The 26082-nt window shown below is 43.9% G+C and overlaps 1 protein-coding gene across 2 annotated transcripts in view; it reads right to left on the bottom strand.

Annotated features, from left to right (window-relative positions):
- DTYMK (deoxythymidylate kinase) overlaps positions 1 to 26082 on the bottom strand; it is a 324262-nt gene that overhangs the window by 241023 nt on the left and 57157 nt on the right. The window contains exon 2 of one of the 2 annotated variants that reach the window (XM_044069607.1): positions 6250 to 6354. In XM_044069607.1, the coding sequence (XP_043925542.1) occupies positions 6250 to 6354 (105 nt within the window). Of the gene's footprint in view, positions 1 to 6249; positions 6359 to 26082 lie in introns of both variants that reach the window. The other variant, XM_044069606.1, reaches the window with a different exon arrangement.

The raw sequence follows: 26082 nt of genomic DNA on the forward strand, positions 1-26082 counted from the left end.
GCTCAGCTCTCAAGTTATTAATTGGCTGTATATGTAAAATCATTAGTTTTTGCTAATCGGGAAAACAGCTATCAGTGTGGGACAAACACATGAACTAGTATTTTCCATGCCTTTCATTACTTTATCAAGCTTATTTGCTTAGCAAACACTGTCTATGGAGTAAGGCAACAACACTATTCTAAATATCCACATATATAAACATTGTAGGTAATCCAGGAGGCTCAAGTGAAGTCTGGCATCCCACTTGTGACCCAGAGAGTGACAGGACTAACAAGAGAGTACCAAGGATTAGTACAGATAAAAATCACTTTAGCTAGCAGATAGTACAGTTTTGTACCTACCATAAATGTAGATGTTCGAAGATCCACATTGCTGCAGTCCTTACACTTGGGGTAGTCCGCTGTCCTCAGTCGGCCCGAATACCAAAGTATAAGGCTGACGTCTGTCAAGGCGCATTAGACTGACGTCAGGACGTCAGGGTACAAATGCGCATGACAGACGTCATATCCTCAGTCTTTTCTTGCCCCAGATGTCAGAAGACCCTAAAAAGGAAAGGCCAAAACCAACAAACAACAACCAAAAGACCAAATCCCCTTGCACTAAATATATGTACAATAAATACAAATTTACAAATGTACAAACCCACCCACACAACCACCTCAAACTACAGAGGGGAAGGAGGGAGGGTAAATTGGACTGCAGCAATGTGGATCTTCGAACATCTACATTTATGGTAGGTACAAAACTGTACTATGTTCTTCATCTCACATTGCTGCAGTCCTTACACTTGGGTAGAATCCCAAAGCAGAGGTCAGGGAGGTTGGCAAACTATAAAGAAGCAGGAGCTGCCAAAATGCCCTGCAAAATAGCAGTGGCAAAACCAGCCCTAGATTTAGAGTAAAGAGGAAGGTGGTAATGCTTAGAGAAAGTATGCACTGAACTCCAAGTAGCCGCCTCCAAAATATCCTTAGTTGCCACCCCCCTTAGAAATGCTGTTGAAGTGGCAGTAGCCCTAGTGGAATGAGGCCTAATCCCAGCTGGAATCTCCTTGCCATGATGGGAATAACAGAAAGCAATGCAAAACCCAATCCACTTAGAAATAGTCTGTTTTGACACAGGTTTGCCCTGAGAACCCAAAGCAAAAGAAACAAACAACTGCTGAGACTGCCTGAACTCCTTAGTCCTGCTTAAATAATAACGCAACTGCCTGTGTACATCTAGTGTGCAAAATCTTTTCCCCTTTATTTTGGGGATCTGCATAAAAAGTAGGCAAATGAATAGTTTGGTTTAAAGCCACACTAGAAACCACTTTAGGCATAAAGGAAGGATTAGTACGTAAAGATACCCTATCCTTATGGAAAATTAAGAAAGGCTCAACTGCCATAAGGGCCTGCAATTCAGAAACCCTTCTTGCAGAGGTAATGGCCAACAAAAAAGCAGTCTTCCATGACAAATATTTCAACTCAGCAGTAGCTGCAGGCTCAAAAGGTTGTAGAGTGAGTTTCTCCAACACAAAATTGAGGTCCCAAGCAGGAGTAGGAGCTCTACGTGGGGGTCTTATATTCTTTGCCCCTCTAAGAAATTGCTTGAACAAAGGATGAGAAAACAATGGTGGGTCACAGTCATAGTGAGCTGAAATTGCTGCAGCATGAATCTTAATAGAAGAGAAAGACAAACCTTTGTCCAATAACTCAGTAAGATATTGAAGAGCCACACTCAAATTAGGCTCAGAAACATCCAAATCCTTTGCTGCACTCCAAAATAAAAATCTCTTCCATTTTTCTGCGTACACTTTCCTTGTACTAGGTCTTCTAGCTTCCAAAATCACATTCAACACTTGCTGTGGAAGTTGAGACAGTCTATGGTTCAAAACAGAATATGCCAGGCTGTTAGATGAAGAGAGTGAAGCTTGACATTGAGTAAATGACTGTCCTCCTGAGACAACAGGTGTGGAATCAAAGGTAAAGGCCATGGAGGCTTCCTTACCAGACTCCGCAGCAATGGGTACCAGTGCTGCCGAGGCCAATCTGGAGCTATTAAAATCATCCTTGGCTTGTCTTGTCTGACCTTTAGGAGTACCTTTGGGAGGAGAGGCAGAGGAGGAAAGGCATACACATGAAGATTTTTCCAACTGAAAGAAAGAGCATCCACTTTCCAAGCTGTGTGATGAAACCTTTTCGTGCAAAACTTTGGCAGCTGGTGGTTTAGTGGAGAAGCGAACAGATCTATGTCTGGAGTTCCCCATGACACTGTCAATTTCCGAAATACATGAGGATCCAATTTCCACTCGTGGAGATCCATGATTTGCCTGCTTAACACATCTGCTAAGGAGTTCTGTGCTCCCGGCAGAAACCTTGCCTGAAGATTTAGTTGCAAACAGAGCAGTCTCCCACAAAATCATTGCTTGCCTGCATAGAGGATAAGAATGTGTTCCCCCTTGCTTGTTGATGTACCACATGACAGTTGTGTTGTCTGTTAGAATCAACACCTGCCCTGGAAGAAGTAAATCCTTGAAAGCCAGTAATGCAAACTGGACTGCTAACATCTCCTTCAAATTGATATGTAGATGTTGTAGTCTGGCAGGCCACTTGTCTTGTATCCACTTTCCATTCAGATGAGCTCCCCAAGCTTTGTCTGAGGCATCTGTCGTTAGAATCTGACTCGCCTCTGGCCGGGTCACAGAGAGTCCCTTGTTTAGGTGACATTCCTGAGCCCACCACAAAAATTCCTTTTGAATGCAAGGTATTATTTGAATGACAGTGTCCAAATCCTGGCAGTGCTGTGTCCATACATTTTTGAGATACCATTGCAGCTTCCTCATATGCAGTTTGGCATTGGGAAGCACCAGAATACAAGATGCCATGAACCCTAAGGCTTGAAGGACTGTCCTTGCAGTCAGCCCGGACTGATGAGATAGTTGACGGAAGTAAAGAGAAAGATTCTTTTGTTTGTCCGGGGTCAAAAAGGCCATCTGGGTTGCTGTATTCAGTCTCACACCCAGAAAGCACATGTCTTGAGAGGGTATTAGACTGGACTTTATTTCGTTCACAGAATACCCCAGGCATCTTAGCACTGCTATCACATATTCCAAATGATGAAGAAGCTCGTCCTTTTCTTGAGCCAGAATCAGGCAATCGTCCAAATAAGGATAGATCTGTATTCCTCTTAGTCTGAAGAAAGCTATCACTGGAGCCAGAACTTTCGTGAATACTCTGGGCGCAGTAGATAAGCCAAAGGGCAATGCAGAGAACTGACAGTGAGAATTCCCAGCTCGAAAACGCAGATACTTCCTGCAACTTAGTCTGATAGGAACATGAAGGTAAGCCTCTTTGAGATCCAAAGTTACCATCCAGTGATCTTTGCCCAGCAGAGGTAAAAGCTGTTGTAACGTCAACATTTTGAACTTGGGAATGTCCAGATAAGTGTTGAGGATAGATAAATCCAAAATTGGTCTCCACGTGTTCCCCTTTTTTGGAACTAGGAACAGGCGAGAATAAAATCCTAGGCCCCTTTCTGGCACAGGAACCGGCTGTATGGCCCCTATTTGGAGTAACAGAGAAACTTGCTTGTGAGCCTCTTTTCTTTGTTGAGGAGGAATGTCTGGCATGCCCTTGAAAGGAGGCAAGGTATGGAAATAAAACCTGTAACCGTGGTGAATGATATCCAATACCCATCTGTCTTGGGTAATTAAACTCCAATTTTCTTTGAAAAGTGCCAACCTTCCTCCCAAAGGTGCTGCCAGGCGACAAGGCTCTGGCAGCTGAAAAGGTAGGTCATTGGGTCTGTTTACGAAAGGACTGACCCCTGCCCTCACCCGAAGACTGTGCAGGAGAACTCCCTGTTCTAGGCCTGAAAGAGCCCTGAGCTCTGCCCCTGCCACGTCTAGATCTACCCCTAGACTGGGAATCATAAGAAGGATACGTCCACCCCTTAGTAGGCCAATTTCTACTAAACTTCGGAGGCTGAACCTGCAAAAAATCTTTAACAGTCTGCATAGACTTAGCCTTGTCTTCCATTTTCTTTAAGACTGCTTCAACAGGAGAACCAAACACATCAGATTGTAAAGGAGCATCTAAAATCCTTGTCTTAACATGCTCAGCTAAATTCTGATCCCTCAGCCAGGCGTGCCTGCGAAGAACAGAACCAGTAGCAGCCACCCTCGACGCGGCCTGTACAGCATCAAAACCACATTGCAAGGAATGCTTACCCACCTGTTCAGAAACATGTACTAAATCTTGTAACTCTTTACACTCAATACCTTCCGCCAGAGCATCTACCTTAGACTTCAATTGTGAAAGGAGATAGTTTTGGTATTTCAACATGTGAAACTGGCAATTCAAAGCCCTCATAGCTAGAGTGGAAGAAGTATAAACTTTCTTTCCCCATCTATCCAAAGCCCTTGCCTCTATCTGGAGGAACCGGATTTTTAACAACAGAAGCCTTAACACCTTTAGGCCCCTGAGAAACAGTTTCTGGGTCTGCCCTAGGACTCTTAAAAAGATACTTATGAGCTTCAGGCACCCTATAATACCTATCCGGTTTAACAGGAGCAGGAGGCAAAGAATCAGGATTAAGAGAAGCCTCTGCAAAAACATCTTCCACCACATCCAGAACAGGAGGTATAGCTAAAGGCCTATGCTGGGGTAGAAATAAAAATTCCCTAAGCCTTTTCCTGGAATCAGAGAAGTCCTGACCTTCCCACTTAAAATGCTCCCTCATGGAATGAAGAGTCTCTGAAAAAGAAAAATCCTCAGGAGGAGAAGCAGAAGGAGTAGAATCATCCACATCAGAATCAGAATAAGGAGAATACTCCTGCAAGTCTTCAGCCGAAGACTCGGAAGCATCCGAACCCTGCTCAAAACTCCCAAGCTCAGGTTCCACCCTAGGCCTCTTATCAGGAGGGGGCATAGAACCTCTAATCAGTGTAATCAAATCTTCAGCCATTTTAAGCATATGCTTCTTGGGCACAGACCCTGAAGAACTAGGGGCGACACCAACTGAAGCTAAACCTGGCCTGCCTCTGGGAGAAGCCTTGGAAACAGAAGGGGAGTGCCTAACCACCTTAGGAAGTGAGGGGAGAACAGCTACCTGAGAAGCCCCTTCAGCCTGGCCTACCTCCTGAGAGGACACATCTTGCAATAATAAAGTCTCTCCCTGGGACTCCAAAGAAACTTCTGGCTGAGCCTCCGGCTCCACCGAGCCCTCTAAAGAACCGGCGTCCGGGACGGACGGTTCCTCTAACCTAGGCTTTGCTGCTTTGTCCTTGCGCTTTTTCGACGAAGCGGGCGTCGGAGCATCCGACGGCATTTTATAATTGCACCGCTTCCCGAAGACTAACCTGGCACAATCTAATCTTCTCTTTATAGTGCGTTTGTTAAATCTAGCACAAGAGCGACACCCAACAACGTCGTGCTCAGGCCCTAAACAAGGTATACACAAGGTATGATAATCCCTATGAGGTATCTGTTTCCCACAAGAAATACAGTTATTCACTTTTTCTGACATCCGGTAAAATACTGAGGCAAGAAAAAAACAAAATATTCCCCAACGGGGTACTTAGCCAACTTTGATTCGGTCTGAAACTCCGACTTCGGAAAATTTCAGAACGCCAACCTGCACTTGCAACGCTGCTTCTGCATCGGACCATGCGGCAAAAAAGACTGAGGATATGACGTCGGTCATGCGCATTTGTACCCTGACGTCCTGACGTCAGTCTAATGCGCCTTGACCGACGTCAGCCTTATACTTTGGTATTCGGGCCGACTTGAGGACAGCGGACTACCCCAAGTGTAAGGACTGCAGCAATGTGAGATGAACATCTAGGAGACTCTTTCTTTGATACCCTCCCTGTGGGAGGAATGAAACCACCTTGAAGTTTCAGGTAGTTTATTTGGTTAAGTAGGTAGATGGACAGGAGTAATTTTTCTCTGACCATTATATAAGGTATCTTAAGAATAGTTCTGATACATCACAGCATGCAGTATAAATAGTCAAAAATGTAGTTTTACTCCTTTATGCTTTTTCATTAACTTACCAAGTAAAGACTTGTGCATTTTCTAGGGTTATTATAGCACAGAACAATTTATTATACAGAAGGTTCTACAGTTCTAGAAGTACTGAATGAGAACAAAGCATAAAGTAATGCTTTTGCAATGTAATAAAGACATCATATGCAAAGCACAGTATACAAATACCAACATCCACCATCTGAATTCCCATAATCCCATAAACTTAACATCTGTTGCTTACACTTGTTCCCATCGGTTAGCAGAGAAAAGCAGGTGCACTGTATGATCTTCCAAGCTACTTTTGTTCTCCAGGTATGCGTTAATGAGCTGACCAATTGCCGTTGTCCTGTCTTACGAAGGAGAAAAACAGCGGGGCCATACACCAAAACAAGGAAAAAATAAATAAATAAAAGAGATAGAGAGAGAGAGAGAGAGAGAGAGACTGAATTAGTTACAAAATGTAAACAAGCTCAATAAGGAAGATTACATGCCATTTTTTTTTTCAAATAAAACATCACTTTCTCCTACAGTGAACTCTTGTGGGTATGTTCTAACAGTACAACAATGCACAGTGATGTTTTAACATATGAAGACAAATTATCATGATTGCTTTTGCAGTTTCGTATCATCACTATCAACATGACTACCCATCTACAAAGTAGATTCAAGCCATGTGTTTTTTTTTTGCTCCATCTTATATTGAAATTTGCTTAATAATGCAAATATACAAGCTGTAAAACGGATAACATGCATTCCTCATTTTCATGGTTAGCACAGTAGACCCCCCTCCTTTCCCTTATGTAAGCCCCCCCCCCCATTTATCCACACCAACTTAACCATCCATCCCTTTTTTCAACTTCCTCAGCAGCACTACATTTTTAAAACATCACTGCCTCTCCGAAAGGTCGTCCTTTCTCACCGTTTTACATTATCCATAAAAATGAAAAAAAAAAGAATTTCTCATTCTTCAAGCCCCATGTTATCTTGGTCACTGTCCTCTACATCACTTCAGTATCACAATATTTAGCCTCCAAAACTGCACAGAGTACCAAGTATCACAGACACAAAATGAAAGCAAAGATTTTCCAACCAAAGGCAAAAAGTGAAAAAAGTAGCAAGACTGAGAATTATGTCTCCTTGTCAGATGGATGCCTGGTTTAGTATATCTTAATGCTTTCAAGCATACAGAGACAGCAAACTTGAGCAGCGGTAGGCTGCTTTTGGTTTATGTACCAGACATACCCAGATGAAGAAAATGTGTACAATGTTTTAATTTCCTGAAGTACCCACTGGTGCTGTTTCTGATACAGGGGTTGAATCGGTTTCAAAGAAAACATTAGGACATGCTTATAACCAAAAGGTACGGAGAAATAAATTGTCACATGACAGAGGTTGGAAAGTTAGGCATACATTTAAAGGAATGTAGTTGAGTAGAAAAAGACAGCTCGTGCACTGAACAGACTGAAGTCAGAAGATAAGTAAAATACAAAGGTTTCTTAAGACAGTCATGCAAAGTACAGGTATTCTTTAGAGTCACTGAAATGTTTGAGAAGATACTATGGGAAGACACTTCAGCCAAGTGTGTTACAGGAAGTTTCTAAATAAAAGGAAGAAAGTGCCTTGCGACTTCATAACCCCGTTTTTGCAAGTGCTATAAGAACATGGAGAAACTGTTACGGCAGCCTAACCACACTGCTGGTGTTTGTACTCAACAGGAGGCTTAAGATATGAAGGTATTTATTCTTATTTACAAGATTAAGAGTGAAAATGTATTGATTAAATAGGATTTTTCCAAGTGAAACTATTCCATTTTATAGGTAGATACTAGGCTACTGGCTCTAGGGCCTATAAAAGCCTAATTAAAAAGGTACCGTCTTTCGCCACCTAAGAAAATTATTTTCCTGTACCCCTGTCTAGCAGAGTCACAGAGGTGATCCCCGGGGTGAATTTCCTATTTCCCATCCAATCATCAAGATTCTTCTTGAGGAGTGCTAATGAGGAGCTTTGTTTGATATAGATAGGTAGTTTTTTCCAGAGTATGGGAAGTCTCTGGGACAGGAATCTATCCCTCCAGCATGTTCTGTTTATTGTAGTGGCAAGGTTTAGGTCTCTAGAGCATGTAGCTCGGAGGGCTTGGGATTTCTTTAAGTGGAGCATGTCCAACAGCTCTGGGTTTGACACAGCTTTGTATGTTAGGCAGAGATCGCCTCCAAGTAGGCGATATGCGATGGAGTAAAGGTGGAGTTTTTTTGAGACTGTCTACGTAGGGCATCTGTTTGAGGCCGGTAATCCTCTTTATGAGGTATTTCTGCGGCCTTTCTAGTTGTTGTAGAGGTCTTGTGAGGTACATACCAAAAGGGGCGTTGTACTGTATAATGGGTCTAATGAGTGACAAATAGAGGGGAACAATGACCACTTTTTTCCTGGATGAGAAACCTTTTGTGATGAGATGTGCCACGTAGACGTATTTCCTGACTACTGTGGCAATGTGATTATCAAAGGAGAGACTATTGTCCACCTGTGTTCCCCAGGTCTCTTATTTCACTCTGTGTTAGACTACCACCTATGTGGTAGCTCATGGGTACAGAGTTTTTACCAAAGTGGATGACAATGCACTTTTTGGCATTCAGCTTGAGGTCATGGCTTTGACACCAGGCATCTGTCTCAGTGAGATCCTTTTGTAGGATGTCAACATCATTAGGAGTTTAGATTACAGCTCCTAGTTTGCAGTCATCTGCGAACTTCGTTAGCTTGTACTTCAGAAAAGTAGATACCAAACAGGAGGGGACCCAGGATTGAACCCTGTGGTACTCCACTTGTCTGAAGTCGGATTTCGAATCTGCTGCTTTCACAGTGTGGGTTGTCAGCAAGCCAGTTGGCAACCCATCTTGTGACATAGGGATTTATACCCAAGTTTAGGGAGTTTATCTACACTTCCAGAGTGGGGGATTGTGTCAAAAGCCTTGGCGAGATCTAAAGAGGCTGTGTGAACCACCTTACCCTCATCTATAGCTTTGGTGACTGCTGCAAATAAGTCTATCAGGTTTAAGAGACATGATCTGCTTTTTACAAACCTGAACTGGGTGGGGTCCAGAGTTTGGAGATTACCAATGTTTCTGTGTACAAGATCCATGATGACACTTTCCATGGTCTTGCAGACCAGGCTCGTTAGGCTAATGGGGCAGCAGTTCCCAGGGCCTGTGGTGGCTCCCCCCTTTGTGGAGTGGGATAACAGTCACTGTACGCCATTCAGTAGGCACAAAGCCTGAGGTGAGGCTATGATTGAACATTGTGCTTAGGTGTGGTACCAGTTCATTCTGAAGTTCATGTAGAGCGCAGCCTGGGATGTTGTCAGGTCCCATGGATGCTGTGTTCTTGGCTTTGGATAGTGTGGTTTTTACCTGTGCAGCCGTGATTACAGGAACTCTGCATTCTACCAGTATAGAGATGGGCCCTTTAGGGGGTGAAAAGGGGGGTAAAGTTAGCACTGAACCTATCTGCCAGGATGTTGGCAATATCAGTTGGTTCTGTATATTTAATGCCATTGTGCTGTAACTCAGAGCAGATCTGAGTGTTGCCATTGAGATTGACAGCTATAGAATGCTTTGTGGTTGTCTTTTAAAATCAGTGGTGATTTTGTTTGTGTAACAAACTTTGGAGGATTTTATGAGGGATCTCAGCTTCTTACCGAGACTGACCAGGGAGTTCCTCCAACCATGGGATTTTACACTTTTTTTTGCAACAGTTTCTTTCTGTTGTAGAGTTTGTTTATGGCAGTGGCCCACCAGATTGGCTTCTTTTTTTGGAGGATAGCATCTTGGTTCCGTTAAGGATAGCACGATCCATGCACTCGTAAGTGCTTGTAAAGTGCATTTGTGTAGGATTCAGTAGTCGTACCCTTATTGTCCATCTGCATGGGTGTCGTGAAGTTTGCCACTTCTGTCTTAAGGAGTGCGAAGATGGCTTTGGAAAAATGTTTTACGGTGGTTTCCCTAATGGGGGGTGGGGGCAGAATGTGAATGTCTAGAGTGATTAGCTTGTGGTCGGATCTGACCAACGAGGAACTGACCTCTGGTGTGGAACACCGGTAGCCCATGTTGGTAATGACCAGGTCTAGGATATTGCTGCCCCTGGTGGGGGTGAGAATAAGTTGATCCAAGGCATCAGAATTTATGAATTCAAGAAAACGTTGAGAAAAAAAAACAAAAAAAAAAGAGTCGGTACATGAGTAGTTTTCCCAGTTAATGGTGGGGTGGTTGAACTCGCCCATTATTAGGGTGCTGGGTTGTACCCTAATATTTTCCAGTGTATCAAGAAATGAGGAGTGGGAATCCTGCGGCATGGTGGGGATCTGTAGCAAGTTACAATTTGGATTGCGATCTTGCCCAGAGTTAGTTGCACTTGGATAATCTCAGATGCATTATGCTGGGCAACTAGCCTGGAGGTGTGGATACCCCTAATGAATATGAACACGCCTCCGCCTTTAGTGTTTCAGTTCAGGTTAGGTGGCCGAAAGGTGTGGTATGAATTATAGCCTGGTAATGCAGGGGTTTTCTCTGGAGCCTTGAACCAGGTCTCTGTCACTGCACAGATGTCAATGTTCTCCATTTTGAGGTTTAGACTTCTAGCATTGAGTAGCATTACCCTCAGATTTTGCTTCCTTGTACCTGTTAAGGTGGTGAATTTGTCATTTGAACCTTGCCGAAAAAAGGTACTACAGGAGTTGCAATAGCCTTAGCCAGTATCCGGAATTTCAAGGGCGACGGGTGCAGGCCATCTCTGGCAAAAGCATCATGGTCTGTTGATCATGTCATCCCAGGCAGACAGATACTGGATCCCCTTAGAATGACACCAGAATCCTAGCCAATTGTTGAAGTCAATCATTTTGTCCTTGTACTGTGGTATCATTCTGGGTGATGGCAGAATGCTACTCAGGGCTAGGGTCATACCTGCATGGGCTACAAGATCAGAGAGCTCCTTCATGTCTCTATTCATGTAGTCCAGGGAGGTATGTCTCAGGTCATTCACACCAACATTGACAATGACAGTCTCATATTTGTATTTGATGTGGAGTGACCTGAGTGCATGCGTTACGTGGCAGATCCTGGCACCAGACAGGCAGCGGACAGTAACTTTCCCCTTGTTTAGCCTGGTGAGTGGAACGTCGGTGTGCCTGACTATAGAGTCACCTATGACTAGTGTGATGGGTACGTTGTTATGCCTTATGGGCTGTGGTTGAGTGGCACACTGAGTTTGTGGGCTGTGTCAACTGGGTTGTGTTGGGGGGTGGAGGTTGCTTGCGTTTCTGCTTTGGAGGTCTCTGCTGCTTGAGCAGATTTTTATTGAGAGCCTCTGCGAATGCAGGTGTGCGTTTCATGTTTGTGTGTGTGTTTTGGTGGTGTAGGTTTTGAGGGACTGTGTGTTGTGTGGTGTGGTGCAAGTGTTTACCTTCTCCTCTTGACAGTCTAGTCCAGTTTTGGTTGAAGAGAGCTTTGCTTCCAGTTTGGCTAAGTGCATCTCTCACAGGTTGTAGTATTGGGTGGTAGGAGGAGAGGGTTGTCTGTGTACATGAGGCAATTGCTGCATTGCCCCAAGATGCCCAGATTCATCAGGTAGACAGGAAAAAACACTGGGAGCTGACCATTAGACATGTCTGGATAGGTGCTTATTTATTAAGTACTAAAAACTGTTTTCCTCTAGACAAGTGAGGAAAGTTGACTGCTGTAGTAATTTGTAGCTTATTTAATGTTTACGAGTTCTGAACAAGTGCTGAGCTCAAAGAAACAGATTTTAGTGCTAAAACTTTAAAACTGGCTAATTCTAAGGGAAAATTTGAAGAGCAGAATTTATGGCGCCGAAATAGTTTAACCCTAGCTAAGCGGCGATGCATGAAGTGTATCTATATATATATTTTAATATAACAGTAGCAAATGTGCAAACTGATTTAAACCAATTAACCAATAAAAAGCTAAAAACTGAGCCCTGTTCCAGCAGTGTTCAATCAGACAAGTTCTAACTGCACACGTCTGCCACTAGGGTGAAGGGGAACCTTCTCCAAAAAAAGATGGTCTGAATTAGTGCTCAAGTTATACAAAGCTAGATTCAGCAGGTCTGAATTGAGTCTATGCTACAGCAAACAAGGCATACCAATTTCATAAAGAAACAGTTCAAATAAGCAGGAACAATAAGCCTTTAACCAGATACTCCCAGCTCAGAAGGGCAGAATCTACCCTCTCCTCCCACAAGAGTACAGACCATACCTTCTTAATGTAAAATAACTGGCCTAAAACCCAAGTGCTTAAACCAGAACTAATACACTTATTGAACAGCAGACACTAACCCTTTAACCAGCAACTCCCAACTTAGAAGGATGTAAGCTACCTGTCCTGCCACAACAGTGCCGACCACAAAACACCTTACTGTAAAACAACTGGTCTGAAGCCCAAGTGCTTCAATCAAAGGCTTAGAATAACAATTACAATTTAATCAGGCTACTAACAAGCAGCAATAAATGCAGCAGAATAAATGCAATTAAGTACTTTAAGAACAAGCAACAAAAGCAAAATAAAGTAGGAAGAAACACAAATACAGTAAAAGCAGATGAATAAAGTGCAACTGTTTTATATAACAATAGAAAACGAGCAAACTGATTTAAACAAAATTACCCAATTAACCAGTAAAAAAGCTCAAACCCGAACCCTGTTACAGCAGTCTTCAGACAAGTTCCAACTGCACACTCCTGCCACAAGGGTGCAGGGGAACCTTCTCCAAAAAAGAGATGGCCTGGATTAGTGCTCATGTTATACAAACAAAACTAGATTCAGGATGCCTGAATCTAGTCTATGCTACAGCAACCAAGGCACACCAATTTCAGAAAGAAACAGTTCAAATAAGCAGGCACAATAAGCCTTTAACCAGAAATTCCCAGCTCAGAAGGGCATAATCTAGCCTCTCCTCCCAAAAGAGTGCAGACCACAAACCTTCTTAATGAAAAATAACTGGCCTGAAGCCCAAGTGCTTTATCCAGAACTAATACACTTTTAGAATAACGGACACTGAGCCTTCAATCAGTAATACCAAACTTAGAAGGATGTAAGCTACCTGCCCTGCCACAACCGTGCAGACCACAAACCTTCTTAAATGTAAAACAACTGGTCTGGAGCCCAAGTGCTTAAACCAAAAGGCTTAGAGTAACAGTCACAATTTAATCAGGCTACTACCAAGCAGTAATAAATGGAGCAGAATAAATACAATTGAACACTTAAGAAGAAGCAAAAGCAAAATAAAGTGCAATTTGTTTAGTAAAATGCAAGGAGAGAGGAAGAAGGAGCAGAATAAAAAAATCAAGGTTAAGAACCTAAGTGAGTTGGCCTTCTCAAATGTTCTCTCTGTATTAAAGTAGAGTGAGCACCAGACTGAGAGGGGGTGTCCCAGATCAAATTTACAGTAGGGGTGGGCAACTGCAAAGCCACCAACTATAACACCACCACAAGAACAGGGTGGGGGAGGGGGGAACAGTTTCATGACAGATGAAAAACAGAAAACAATGCCAGAAAATATATAAAATAATTCAGTCAGGCAAAATTAAAGCAATGCAGAACTCTGAAAGGTTAAAATGCCAAGAAATGTACTTATCAAATCAGTGATATATTTCCAGATTGCTTGAGAATCGCACTGCAGCCAGAACACCAGGATTTTCCAACAGTTTAATTTCATAAGTGCATTACACTGAATGGTATCTATTGTCACTTCAACCACAAGCCTTGCAATTTGTTTGCGCTTACATTTATTTAACAAGAAATTCCAAATGAGTTGGAAACCCCTTTTCAGCAGAGGTCTGCAGAAAAAAAGTTCCAAAGTAGGAACAATCATTCTGAGTTGAGGCCAAAGGAGATTAAGTAAGGGATACAGTACAAGGAGAGGAATTAAGAGGTGACCAAGGGTATAGTAGTCACATCTGAAGGACAAGGCCCTGTGCGACTATGGTATTAACTTTTGCGTACTACTCATCCAGCCTGTCTGATCCAACATACGGGTCAGAATCCCCAGCTACAAGACTCCTGGGTTCAAAGGAGTATACCGGGCTAACTACCACTAGGGCCATTAAAAGCAAAGCCATGCAGCTCAAAATGTGACTCACAAATTTGATTTATAAGGGGTGACTTACTGATGGTCTCGGTCCATCACAGACATAGGAACCAGACCAGGAGTGAATTGCCGATGGCCCATCCATTGTTCCAAGATGCACTTAAATAGGGATACAGAAGAACTCTGCTTCACAGAGATATGAAGCCTGTCCAGAGAATGGGAATTCTGAGAAACACATGCATCTCCGTGTTCTAGTTATGTTGCAAGTAAAATTTCAATCTTTTAAATTAGAAGTTCTGCTGCTGTTTATTTTGCAGACATGCAAAAGATTCATCAAAACAGAGTCAAGGTATGCACTGAATCCCAGGCAAAGATCACCTCTCAGAAGTCTGTACAATATCAAGTAAAGGGACAGGGCTTAAAGAGGGATCAGAGCAGGATTACGGTTTACTCCCTGTATTTTTTTTTTGTATGGAATCTTTGTGGACGTTGCAGTTGCTGCATGTGTCTAGTCAGGTACAAACCTAAGTGGGCATTATACTCTATGATGGGATGAGTACAACGGTATGACCTGAAACTAGATGCCATGCTGTTGCGGATAAATTTATCAACATAGGATTTTCTTACTACCCTGGACATATGTTGGTTAAAGGCTAGATTACAAACTACATGAGTTCCCAGATCCCCGACTACTGAATTAACTTATAAGGGTGTTTTATTCATGACTTAGGTACGTGGAGTGGCAGACTTCGCAAACAGTACTACAATGCATTTCTTAGTAATGAGTTTTAAGCCATGGCTTTTGTATGAAAAGTTTATCTGTATTAGACCTTCCTGAAGGGTGTTTTCCTCTCGGGGGGATTCAATAACTGCTCCCAGTTTGTGATCTGCAAACTTGGTTCGACAAATGCCTTTGACATCTCAGAAGTAGATGCCAAAAAGGACTGTGCCTAGCACAGTGCCCTGGGGGACTCCACTGGTGACTGGCCTCTCTGTGGTGGTGGCCTCTGATTCTAACCTCCTGGGTTCCATCAGTGAGCCAGCTATCTATAAAGGGGTTTATACTTGTTTCTGTAAGTTTGCTGACAATGCCGTAGTGGAGTACTGTATTAAATGCCTTAACCAGATCTAGGAAGGTAGTACGAACAGTTTTCCCCTCATCCATTGCCGTAGTGCCTTTTCAAAGTCGTCCACCAGATTCAGTACGCATGACCTTCCACTGACAAAGCCAAACTGGGATGGGTCCATTGTCTGGAGGTCTCTTATGTCCTTGTTGATAATTTCCATGATGAATGGATGGCCTCAAGACAGGAAACCCCTCAGGATGAAAGCCCCAAAACAAAGCTCTGGCAACACAGTCCAACTTGTAGTGCTTAACAAATGGGCGAGTTAAAATGTAGTAGCTTGGTAAAAGTCATACAATGAGAAAGATAGGAAGAAAGCTGTAGAAGTTGCCATGGTTCTAGTGGAATGAGCCCTGGGCTTGTAGAGCAAGGTTTTATTTAGATGTGCAGGTAAGTGGAAAAAAACATCTAGACAGGGAAGCCTTGAATACCTTCTTACCCAATTTATTTTGTGCAAAAACAAAAAAAAGTTGCTCACCCTTCCTAAAGGGAGCTGTTCTGTAAAGGAAATAATCTGCCTGTGTACATCCAGTGGATGCAAAATTTACTTTTCCTTCGTTTTGGTGGTAAGGGAATACCACTAGAAATATATAGGCTGTGAAAGGTTGGTCTCAAGCCATTTATGGAACAGAAGTGGGGATGGTCCTCAAAGTAACCTTATCCTTATGGAATACAACAGAAGAAAAGTACAGTTTTGTACCTACTATAAATGTAGATGTTCAAGTGTATACCCTGCTGCAGTCATCACACTTGGGTTATCCTGTCGTCAGGCGGTCCCACAGTCGGCCTGAATTCCAAAGTCTTGGTCCGGCGTCAGCTGCTGTCGCTTCGTCCCTGACGTCAGTGCACCAGGGGTATACAAGAGGCATCCAACGCCATTTTCTTCAGTTTCTCTTGCCCCAGATGTTAGGTGCCCCCCCAAAAGGTGGTCAAGTAGATTGTGCTAAATTTTATTATTGGTACTAACAAAACATCCCTCCAGCTATAAGCAAATACACCACAAAGGTTGTACCAGATTTTAAGGTATTGAAAGGTTTTAGTTAGGTCAGAGGGGATGCAGGGAGGGTAACCTGGACTGCAGCAGGGTATACACTCTAACATCTACATTTATGGTAGGTACAAAACTGTACTATGTTCATCGTGTTACCCTGCTGCAGTCATCACACTTGGGTAGAATCCCAAAGCTAAGGATGGGAGGTGGATTCAAACAGGGTTAGAGGAGGCTAGAAGGCCCTGCAAAACTGCAGTGGTGAAGCCAGCTCTAGTCTTAGAGTAGAGTAAGTGATGGTGTTTGGTGAAGGTGTGTACTGAACTCCAAGCTGCAGCTTCCAGAATATCCTTGGTTGGCACCCCCCTGAGGAAGGCTGTAGATGTAGCTGCTACCCTGGTAGAGTGGGGCCTTATGCTAGCAGGAACTGGTTTTCCATGGTGGGTGTAGCAAAAACATATGCAATGTCCTATCCATTTGGAAATTGTCTGTTTTGAGATAGCCTTTCCTTGTGATGCTGTAGCATAGGATACAAAAATCTGGTCAGATTTTCAGAAAACCTTAGTTTTATCCAAGTAGTAACGTAGCTGCCTGTGAATGTCCAAGGAATGCAGGAGTCCTTCTCTTTTGTTCTGTGGATTTGGAAAGAAGGTGGGTAAATGGATGGTTTGATTTAGAGCCACACTGGATACCACCTTAGGCATAAAGGAGGGATTAGTTTGTAGAGAAACTCTGTCTTGATGAAAAATGAGGAAAGGCTCTACTGCCATTAGTACCTGAAGCTCTGAGACTCTTCTGGCTGAAAACTGCTAGCAGCAGGGAAGTCTTCCATGATATAAACTAAGTCAGCTGAGAAAGCTGGCTCAAAAGGAGGTAGCGTAAGTTTTTCCAGAACAAAACTGAAGTCCCAAATAGGTGTTAGTGCTCTCCTGGGAGGCCTAATGTTTTTGGCCCCTCAGAAACTGCCTTAGGAGTGGATGTGAAAATAAGGGAGGATCCGTGTTGTAGTGAGCTGAAATAGCCGAGGCGTGGATTTTAATAGATGAAAAAGAAAACCCTTTGTGTAACATCTCAGTTAAATATTGTAGAATCTGAGGTATGTCCGGCTGAAGGGTATTTTGGCCTTTAGCTGGTTTCCAGGCTCAAAACCTTTTCCATTTGTCTGAGTAGGCTTTCCTGGTGCTGGGCCTCCTGGCCTCCAGAATAACATCCATAACAGCTTGTGAAAGAGGAGCTGGCTGGTTGCTTAGGTGATTTGCCATGCAGCCAAGTTTGTTTTGGAGCTGGCTGTGTAAAATCTGACTGTCTTGCTGTGTGAGCAGATGAGTAATTTGTGGTAAAATCCATGGTGGGCCCTGGGCCATATTCCTTAAAAGTGGGTACCAGTGCTGGCGTGGCCAGTCTGGGGCAATAAGTATCATTCGGGGTCTCTCCATCCTGACCTTCAGCAGCACCTTTGTCAGAAGGGGCAATGGAGGGAAGGCATATACTGTCAGCATTTTCCAACTAAATGAGAGTGCGTCCACTTTCCAAGCTTGATGGTGAAAAGTCCTTGTGCAAAATTTTGCTAGCCAATAGTTTTGGGGGCTGGCAAACGGGTCTATGTCTAGGTGCCCCCATTTTTGAGTTATCATTGCAAATACTTGTGGGTCCAGTTTCCACTTGTGGGGATCCATGATGTTTCTGCTTAGGTCGTCTGCCAATGTGTTCTTTTTTCCTGGCAGGAATTGAGCTTGTAATTGAACTTGGTAAGCCAGTGCTGTGTTCCACAAGGTCATTGCTTGCCTGCATAGAGGGTAGGAGTGTGTACCCCCTTGTTTATGTACCACATTACTGTGGTGTTGTCTGTCCTTATGATAAGCTGTCCTGGATGTAAGATGTCCTTGAAGGCTGTCAAGAGCATTCTTTACAGCTAGCATTTCTTTTTGAATGATGTGCAGATTCCTTTGATCTGCAGTCCATATGCCTTGAACGCACCGTCCTGCCATATGTGCCCCCCAGGCATAGTCCGATGCATCTGTTGTCAGTTTGCCTGGCTGGGGGTAAGGTGAAAGGCTGACCCTTGTTGAGGTGACATGCTTGTGATGACCATAGAAACTCTTGTTGAAGGCAGGGAATGAGAGGTATCATTGTTTCCAAGCTGTGGCTGTGTTGAGTCCATACGCTTTTTAGGTACCATTGTAATTTCCTCATATGCAGTTTTGCAAATGGTATTAGTAGTATGCAAGATGCCATGAAGCCCAAGGCCTGCAGAATTTTTCTTACAGGGAGTTGGGTCTTTGTTGCCATTGTGCTGAAGTACTGAGTTAGTTGTAGTTGTTTGTCTGGCGTCAGATAAGCCATCTGGGCCGTTGTATTCAAGCTGGCACCCAGGAATGTCATATTTTGAGAGGGCACTAGTTTTGATTTCTTTTCAGTTACTGTGCACCCTAGGAAAGCTTAGAAGGTGTTTTACAAAAGCCAGATGTAAGAGAATGTCCTTGCTTTCTGCTTGGATGAGGCAGTCGTCCAGGTATGGGTAAATTTGAATTCCTCTTTGTTGCAGTATGCAATTACTGGTGCCAGGCATTTTGTGAAGACCCTGGGGGCAGTAGATAAGCCAAAGGGCAGTGCAGAGATTTGGTAATGGGTTGAACCTGCAATGAAACAGAGGCATCTTCTGCAATTTTGTCTGATAGGGACATGCAGAATGCCTCCTTGAGGTCCAACGTTACTAGCCAAGCTTTCTTGCCCAACATGGGAAGAAGCTGCTGTAGTGTTGGCATCTTGAATTTGGGTACTTGCAAGAAGGTGTTTAGAATTGTAAGGTCCAGAATGGGTCTCCAAGCATTGTCCTTTCTGGGGACTAGAAAGAGCCAAGAGTAAAATCCTTGGCCTTGCTCCTGTGTAGGTACCAGTTGGATGGCTCTTAGAGCTGTAGTTTGTTTTTGTGCCTCTGCCCATTGATTTTGTGGCAGGTTTGGCATCCCTTTTATCCTTGGCAAGGTGTGGAAATGGAATCCGTATCCTTGTGAGAATGTCTAGGACCCATTTGTCCTTTGTGACGATGCGCCAGTTGTCTGCAAAAAGTGCTAAGTTTCCTCCCAAGGGAGCTGCCAAGAGAGTTTTGCTTGGCTGTTTGAGGTTTAAGTCATTGTTTTTGCCTTCTAATAGTTTGGGACCTGTCTTCTCCTCCCTTCTGTGTTGCAGTACCCCACTGACGAGGTCTGTAAGGGATTTGTGCTTGTCCTCTGCCAGAAGCTGGAAAGGACCAATTTTTTGTTGGCCAATTTCTGCTGAAGCGTGGGGGCTGTACCTGTAAGAAATCTTTGACCGTCTGCATAGATTTTGCCTTATCCTCCATTTTCTTTAAAATCTCTTCTGCTTTAACCCCAAATAAGACATCCTGCTGTAAAGGGTGCATCTAGTAACTTTGCTTTAACATGATCAGGCAGAGTTTGTTCCTTTAACCAAGCATGCCTATGTATAACAGACCCAGTAACAGCTGCACTACAGGAAACTTCCAAGGCATCAAAACCACATTGTAAAGTATGTTTGCCCACCTGTTCAGCTGCATGCAACAGATCCTGCATTTCCTTGAATTCAGACTGTTGAAGGTGTGTGCTCATCTTTTGTTTTATTTCAGACATTAGGAATTGCTGGTATTTTAAGCATGTGAAATTGACAATTTAGTGCTCTCATAGCTAGAGTAGCTGAGGTATAAACCTTCTTCCCCCGCCTATCTAGTGCTCTGGAGTCCCTTTCAGAGGGTACAGGATTTTTAGCTATAGAGGCCTTAGCCCCTTTGGGACTCTGGGAGATTGTCTCTGGATCAGCAACAGGGCTTTTGTAAAGGAATTCCACTCTATAGTATCTATCTGGTTTGGCTGGAGCAGGAGGCAGAGAATCTGGATTTAGACTAAATTCTAAGAAGACATCATCCACAATGTCTAAAACTGGGGGAATAGCAAGTGGTCTGTGATGTGGGAGTAAAAGAAACTCTGAGCCTTTTCTTTGAGTCGGAGTAGTCCCGACCTTCCCAGTGGAAATGTTCCCTCATGGTATGTAAGGTTTCCCCAAAGGAATAGTCTTCTGGGGGAGAAGCTGAGGGAATGGAATCTTCATAAGGGGGAAAGGAGTAATCCTGTTCCTCAGAGGAGCCTGAGGAAATAGACACTTGATCAGAGGAGGCATAATCCTCGTATTGTCTAGGCCTTTTGTCCGGGGAGGGGGGGGGGGGTTGGGAACCCCTGATTAAAGAAATCAAATCTTCAGCCATTTTAAGCATCTGTTTCTTAGGCATGGGGCCTTGAACTGGAGACTGAAGTGCAGTCGTTTTTGGTTTTAGAGGAGTCTTAAGCTTAGCATAAGATTTTATGGTGAGAGTAGTCTGTCTGAAGACACCTTCAGAAACCGAAGGTGTTTCTACAGCACCGGCTTCTCCTTCTGCAATGTCGTCGGAAGGGCCTAAAGAAAAAGGCTGCGTCGGCCTAGAGCTGCTGGAGAATCCGAAGCGGTCTGCGGATCCAATTCTGCAGTAGCCAAGGGCTGCGTAGGCGCCTCACTAAAAACCTGAGAACCAGCAACCAGCCCAGCCGAGGCCTCGGAGTCTGGCTTGGCTCTAGGCTGCCTGTCTATCTTTGCGTTTTTTGCGCACGCCGGTAGTCGGTTGCTCCGACGGCATAGTGTTATTAAATTTCCTACCGAAGTAGTGTCGTGCGAAATCAAAGCGTTGCTTTATAGTTCGCTTATTGAACCTAGCACAAAACCTACAACCAGTGACATCGTGGTCTGGGCCTAGGCAAGGTATACAGAAAGAATGAAAGTCCTTACGAGGTATTTGCTTCCCACAAGAAATGCAATTGTTAACTTTCTGACATCGGACGGAGGCAAGAAAAGGTTCCCCAATGGGGTACTTAGCTTTGAAGACTTCGGACTGAAACTCTATTCGAAAATCTCAGGTGTCGGCCGACCGGTACTTGCAAACTGCTTCTGCTTCGGGCACCGCGTGGCAAGAAAGACTGAAGAAAATGGCGTTGGATGCCTCTTATATACCCCTGGCGCATTGACGTCAGGGAAAAAGTGATGGCAACCGACGCCGGACCAACACTTTGGAATTCAGGCCGACTGCAGGACCGCCTGATGACAGGATAAACCAAGTGTGATGACTGCAGCAGGGTAACACGAACATCAGAGGACAAGGCATGCAGCTATGAAATCCTATTACCTGAAGTGATAGCCCGTAAAACTAGCTTCTTAGTGGCCAAGAATTGTAAATCTAAACTTCAGACGCAGCACCACCTGCAGAAAGTGCTTCAAACTCGAAGTTTAAATACCGCGGAGGAGCTGGATTCTTTATGGGAAGCTGTAACTGGAAGTTACCTTTTAGAAAGACTTTATATAATCTATGTGAAGCCAAAGAAAAGACAAAGCCAAAGAAAGAGGTGGAAATACCTGCTAACTTGCACAGTGATAGTGGAGAAGCTGGACCCAAATAAGAACAGAATGAACAAAACGTAACTTCTCCAACAGAAACTGAAAAGGGTCTGTGTTCTGAGAATCAGCCCATATAGCAAATCTTTTCCATTTACTGTGACACGCTATGCGTGGAAGATTTTTTGGGAATCTTTGAGGATGTGGACTACCTCAGTAGAAAGGGATGTTATCCCATGCCATCATTGAAATTGGAGAAGCCAAGCTGTTAGTTTCAGGCTGAAAATATCCAGGAGAGGTTACACAGATGGGGCAGTAACATGAGATCTGGTAGAGGATAAAGGAGGTAAGGGTAGCTCTTCAGTTAAGATAGGAGGAAGGAGAACCATATAAGTCAGCCAAAATGGGGCTACGAGATGATTGCCCTTGCACCGAATGGTCTGCCGTATGTACATGGTCATAAGCGGAACAGGGGGATAGGCATACAGAAACCCTGAAGGCTAATGAAGGAAGAGAGTACCTGTAGGATTCCATCCATGTTGAGTGAGAATGGCAAAATTAACTGCTGCACTATTTTGGGGAGTCAAGTAGATCACAGCAATGTTTGTTCCAGTGACTGCTAGTCTCTGAATCGCAATTGTTGAATAGAAGACCAACAAGTTTTTTTTTTTTCCTTCTAACACCTCAGTTCTTTAAAATAACCTTCCCCACCCAATAAGCCAGCCCACCTTCTGTCTGAGGGCACAAGTTGCATTTTCACTCAGCAGAAGCGTGGGCCTACCAGCAAGAGTGCTACCGTCATTCAGGTGGTCTTTGGAGGGTTTTTTTTTTGCTGGCCTATACCCGCCCCCCCTACGTGCATAGGCCAATACTACAACTGACTGGGCTTTAAAAACTACTGTGTGCTCCACCCCCTGGCCCTATGTGACGTGCACTAGGACATCTATCCCGCCCTCCAACCCAATATCTGACCTCTTGAATTCCAGTCTTTACTAGACCTTAACTAAAGAAACATCAGCATGTACCCTTCCCCAGGATAGAACACATCCTCCATGCAAACTCCCATCAAATGCCCAAGCCACTAATCCAGCTTGGGACAAAGCAGATAAGATTTGGTCCTCCCTTTATGTTTATATACCAGACACTGTTGCATTGTCCATCTGTACATTAACGCTCCTAGAAAAAGACTGCTCTGTAATTCATTAAACACAAAGAGAGCCGTCCTCTTCTCCAGAACATTTATGTGAAAATCATCATTCTGACCAAAAACCTTGGACAATTCTGCCCTCGCATTGCCACTCCCTCGAAAGAGGATGTGTTAATGGTTGCTATTGTTACTGGGGAGGGGATAAGGAAAGGCCTACATGCACATATCGGAAAACAGTGAAGCTAGCAGTTTAGATGAATTCTGCACAACAGTTACCCTGATGGGTTGAAATAGAGATTCTTGCTTCTGAAAACCATTGTGGGTAGAGTAACCATTAAAGAATTCGTATACGATAAACAAAAGTACAGTTTTGTACCTACCACATATGTAGATGTCCGATAGGTATGCATCGGACATTCCTTACATATGGGTTGTCCTGCCTCAGCAGCCCCTCGGCCGGATCCCAAAGTCTGGGTCCAGCGTCGGCTGATGTCGCCTCCATCCCGACGTCAGAGTGCCTGGGATATAAAAGCGTCAGCCGATGCCATCTTCCTCAGTTTTTCTTCCCCAGATGCCAGTTGCCCTCTAAGTAAGGCTAAATTTGGAGAAATGAAAAATTCCAAACATGCACAGCAATAAAAAACAAATACACCATAAAAGATAACCCCAGCTAGCTAAAAAAGAGGGATAGGTATCCAAAATATACCACAGAGGGGTAGGAGGGAGGGAAAACCTGACTGCAGATGCATACCTATCGGACATCTACATTTATGGTAGGTACAAAACTGTACTATGTCCTTCAAGGATGCATCTGCAGTCCTTACATATGGGTAGAATACCATAGCCAAGCTGGGGGAGGTAAGACCTAAGAAAAGGATGGTGTAGCTAACATGCCCTGCAGGACTGCAGTAGCAAAGCCTGCTCTGGATCTGGAATATAACGGCAAGCTGTAATGCTTGGAAAATGTATGCACGGAGCTCCATGTAGCAGCTTCTAAAATGTCCTTTGTAGCCACCCCTCTTAAGAAGGCTGTGGAGGTGGCTGTTGCTCTGGTGGAATGAGGCCTAATGTTAGCTGGCACAGCTTTTCCATGAGAGTAACAGAACCGAATGCAATTTCCTATCCATTTTGAAATTGTCTGTTTGGAAATTGCTTTCCCTTGTACACCAGCAGCATATGCTACAAAGAGTTGGTCAGTTTTTCTGTAAGCCTTAGTTCTGTCCAAGTAGTATCGCAACTGTCTGTGGATGTCCAAAGTATGCAGAAGTTTCTCTCCTTTATTTTGTGGATTTGGAAAGAAGGTAGGCAGGTGAATAGCTTGGTTCAGTGAAACCCTGGATACCACCTTTGGCATGAATGAAGGATTGGTCCTCAAAGAGACTCTGTCCTGATGAGAAATGGCTGAACTGCCATGAGGGCCTGTAACTCAGATACTCTTCTTGCTGAGGTTATGGCCAGAAGGAAGGCAGTCTTCCAAGACAGGAATTGTAGTTCTGAAGATGCTGCTGGTTCAAAGGGAGGAAGAGTTAATTTTTCCAACATGAAGTTAAGGTCCCATGTAGGCACTGGTGGTTTCCTTGGAGGGTTGATGTTTTTTATCCCTCTTAGAAACTGTCTTAGCAGAGGATGAGAGAATACAGGTGGGTCAGTGTTGTACTCTGCTGAAATTGCTGAAGCATGTATCTTTATGGAGGAATAAGAAAGGCCATTATGGAGCATTTCAGCCAAGTATTCCAGAATATGTGGAATGCTCATGATTGTCGGATCTTGACCCTTTGCGGTGTTCCAGGTACGAAATATTTTCCATTTTGTTGAATATGCCTTTCTTGTGGAAATGATATCCTGATATCCTGTACCCTCTTGGATAGTTTATCCTGGCGAGGAGTCAAGGTATTCTCCAGGCTGTCAGCTGTAAGGTTTTTAGACTGGAGTGCAGAGTCTTGTAATTGTGCTGTGTCAGAAGAAGTGGCCATTGTGGTAGAGGCCAAGGTTTCGTGCGTGACATGCTCCTTAACAGTGGGTACCAGTGTTGTCTTGGCCAGTCCGCGGCTATCAGAATTACTTTTGGTTGCTCTATCCTGATCTTCAGTAAGACCTTGGTCATTAATGGAAGAGGTGGGAATGCATATACTGTTAGAGTATTCCAGTTGAAGGAGAGGGCGTCCACTTTCCATGCTTGAGGATGGTATGTCCTTGTGCAGAATTTCCTCAGTTGATGGTTGTGGTGGGAGGCAAAAAGATCTATGTCCGGCGTTCCCCATGAATGTGTTATCTGGAGAAAGATATCTGGGTGCAACATCCATTCGTGTGGATCCATGATGTTTCTGCTCAGGCTGTCCGCCAGTACATTGTCTTTTCCTGGTACGAACTGGGATTGTAGCTCTATATTGAGTTTTAGGGAAAGTTCCCACAGATTCATTGCCAGCCTGCAAAGAGGGTATGAATGGGTACCTCCTTGCTTGTTTATGTACCACATAACTGTGGTATTGTCTGTCTATTAACAGGTGACCTTGGTGCAGGAAGAGCTTGAAGGCCTCGATGGAATGTATCACTGCCAGCATTTCCTTTTGGTTGATGTGCAGATGCAATTCTTTGTGTGTCCATTGCCCTTGAATGCATCTGCCCTCCATGTCAGCTCCCCACCCATGGTCTGAGGCATCCGTTGTAATGGTTTGGCTGATATGTGGCTTGCTGAAAGGCAGGCCTATGTTTGACTGGCTTGCTTTTGCCCACCACAGGAATTCCTTTTGAAGGCATGGAATGAGGGGGATCAAAGTTTCTAGACTGTGACTGTGCTGAGACCACAGACTCCTTAGGTACCATTGTAGTTTCCTCATATGCAGCCTTGCGAATCAGAAGAATGCAAGATGCCATAAATCCCAGGGCCTGCAGGATCTTCCTTGCAGTTAGCTGGGTTTGTGTTGTCAGATTTCTGAAATAATCTGGTAGTTGTGCTTGTTTTTCTTCTGTGAGAAAAGCCATCTGGGTGTTTGTATCCAGTTTTGCACCCAGGAAAATTATTCGTTGGGATGAAACAAGTCTTGATTTCTGAATGTTGACTGTGTAACCCAAGGCCTGTAGTAGTCGGATGACATAGTTGAAGTGTTCTACCAGTGTTTGCTGGCTGTCCGCTTGTATGAGGCAGTTGTCCAGGTATGGGTAAATTTGAATCCCCTGAAGTCTGTGTGCAACTACTGATGCCAGGCATTTCGTGAATACTCTGGGCGCAGTAGATAAGCCAAATGGCAATGCTGAGAATTGATAATGCTCTGAACCTGCAAGAAATCTGAGGCGTCTTCTGCAATTTTGTCTGAT

Source organism: Protopterus annectens, chromosome 4.part0 (genome assembly GCF_019279795.1).
Source record: "Protopterus annectens isolate FY-2018-M chromosome 4.part0, PAN1.0, whole genome shotgun sequence".
NCBI lineage: Eukaryota > Metazoa > Chordata > Ceratodontiformes > Protopteridae > Protopterus > Protopterus annectens.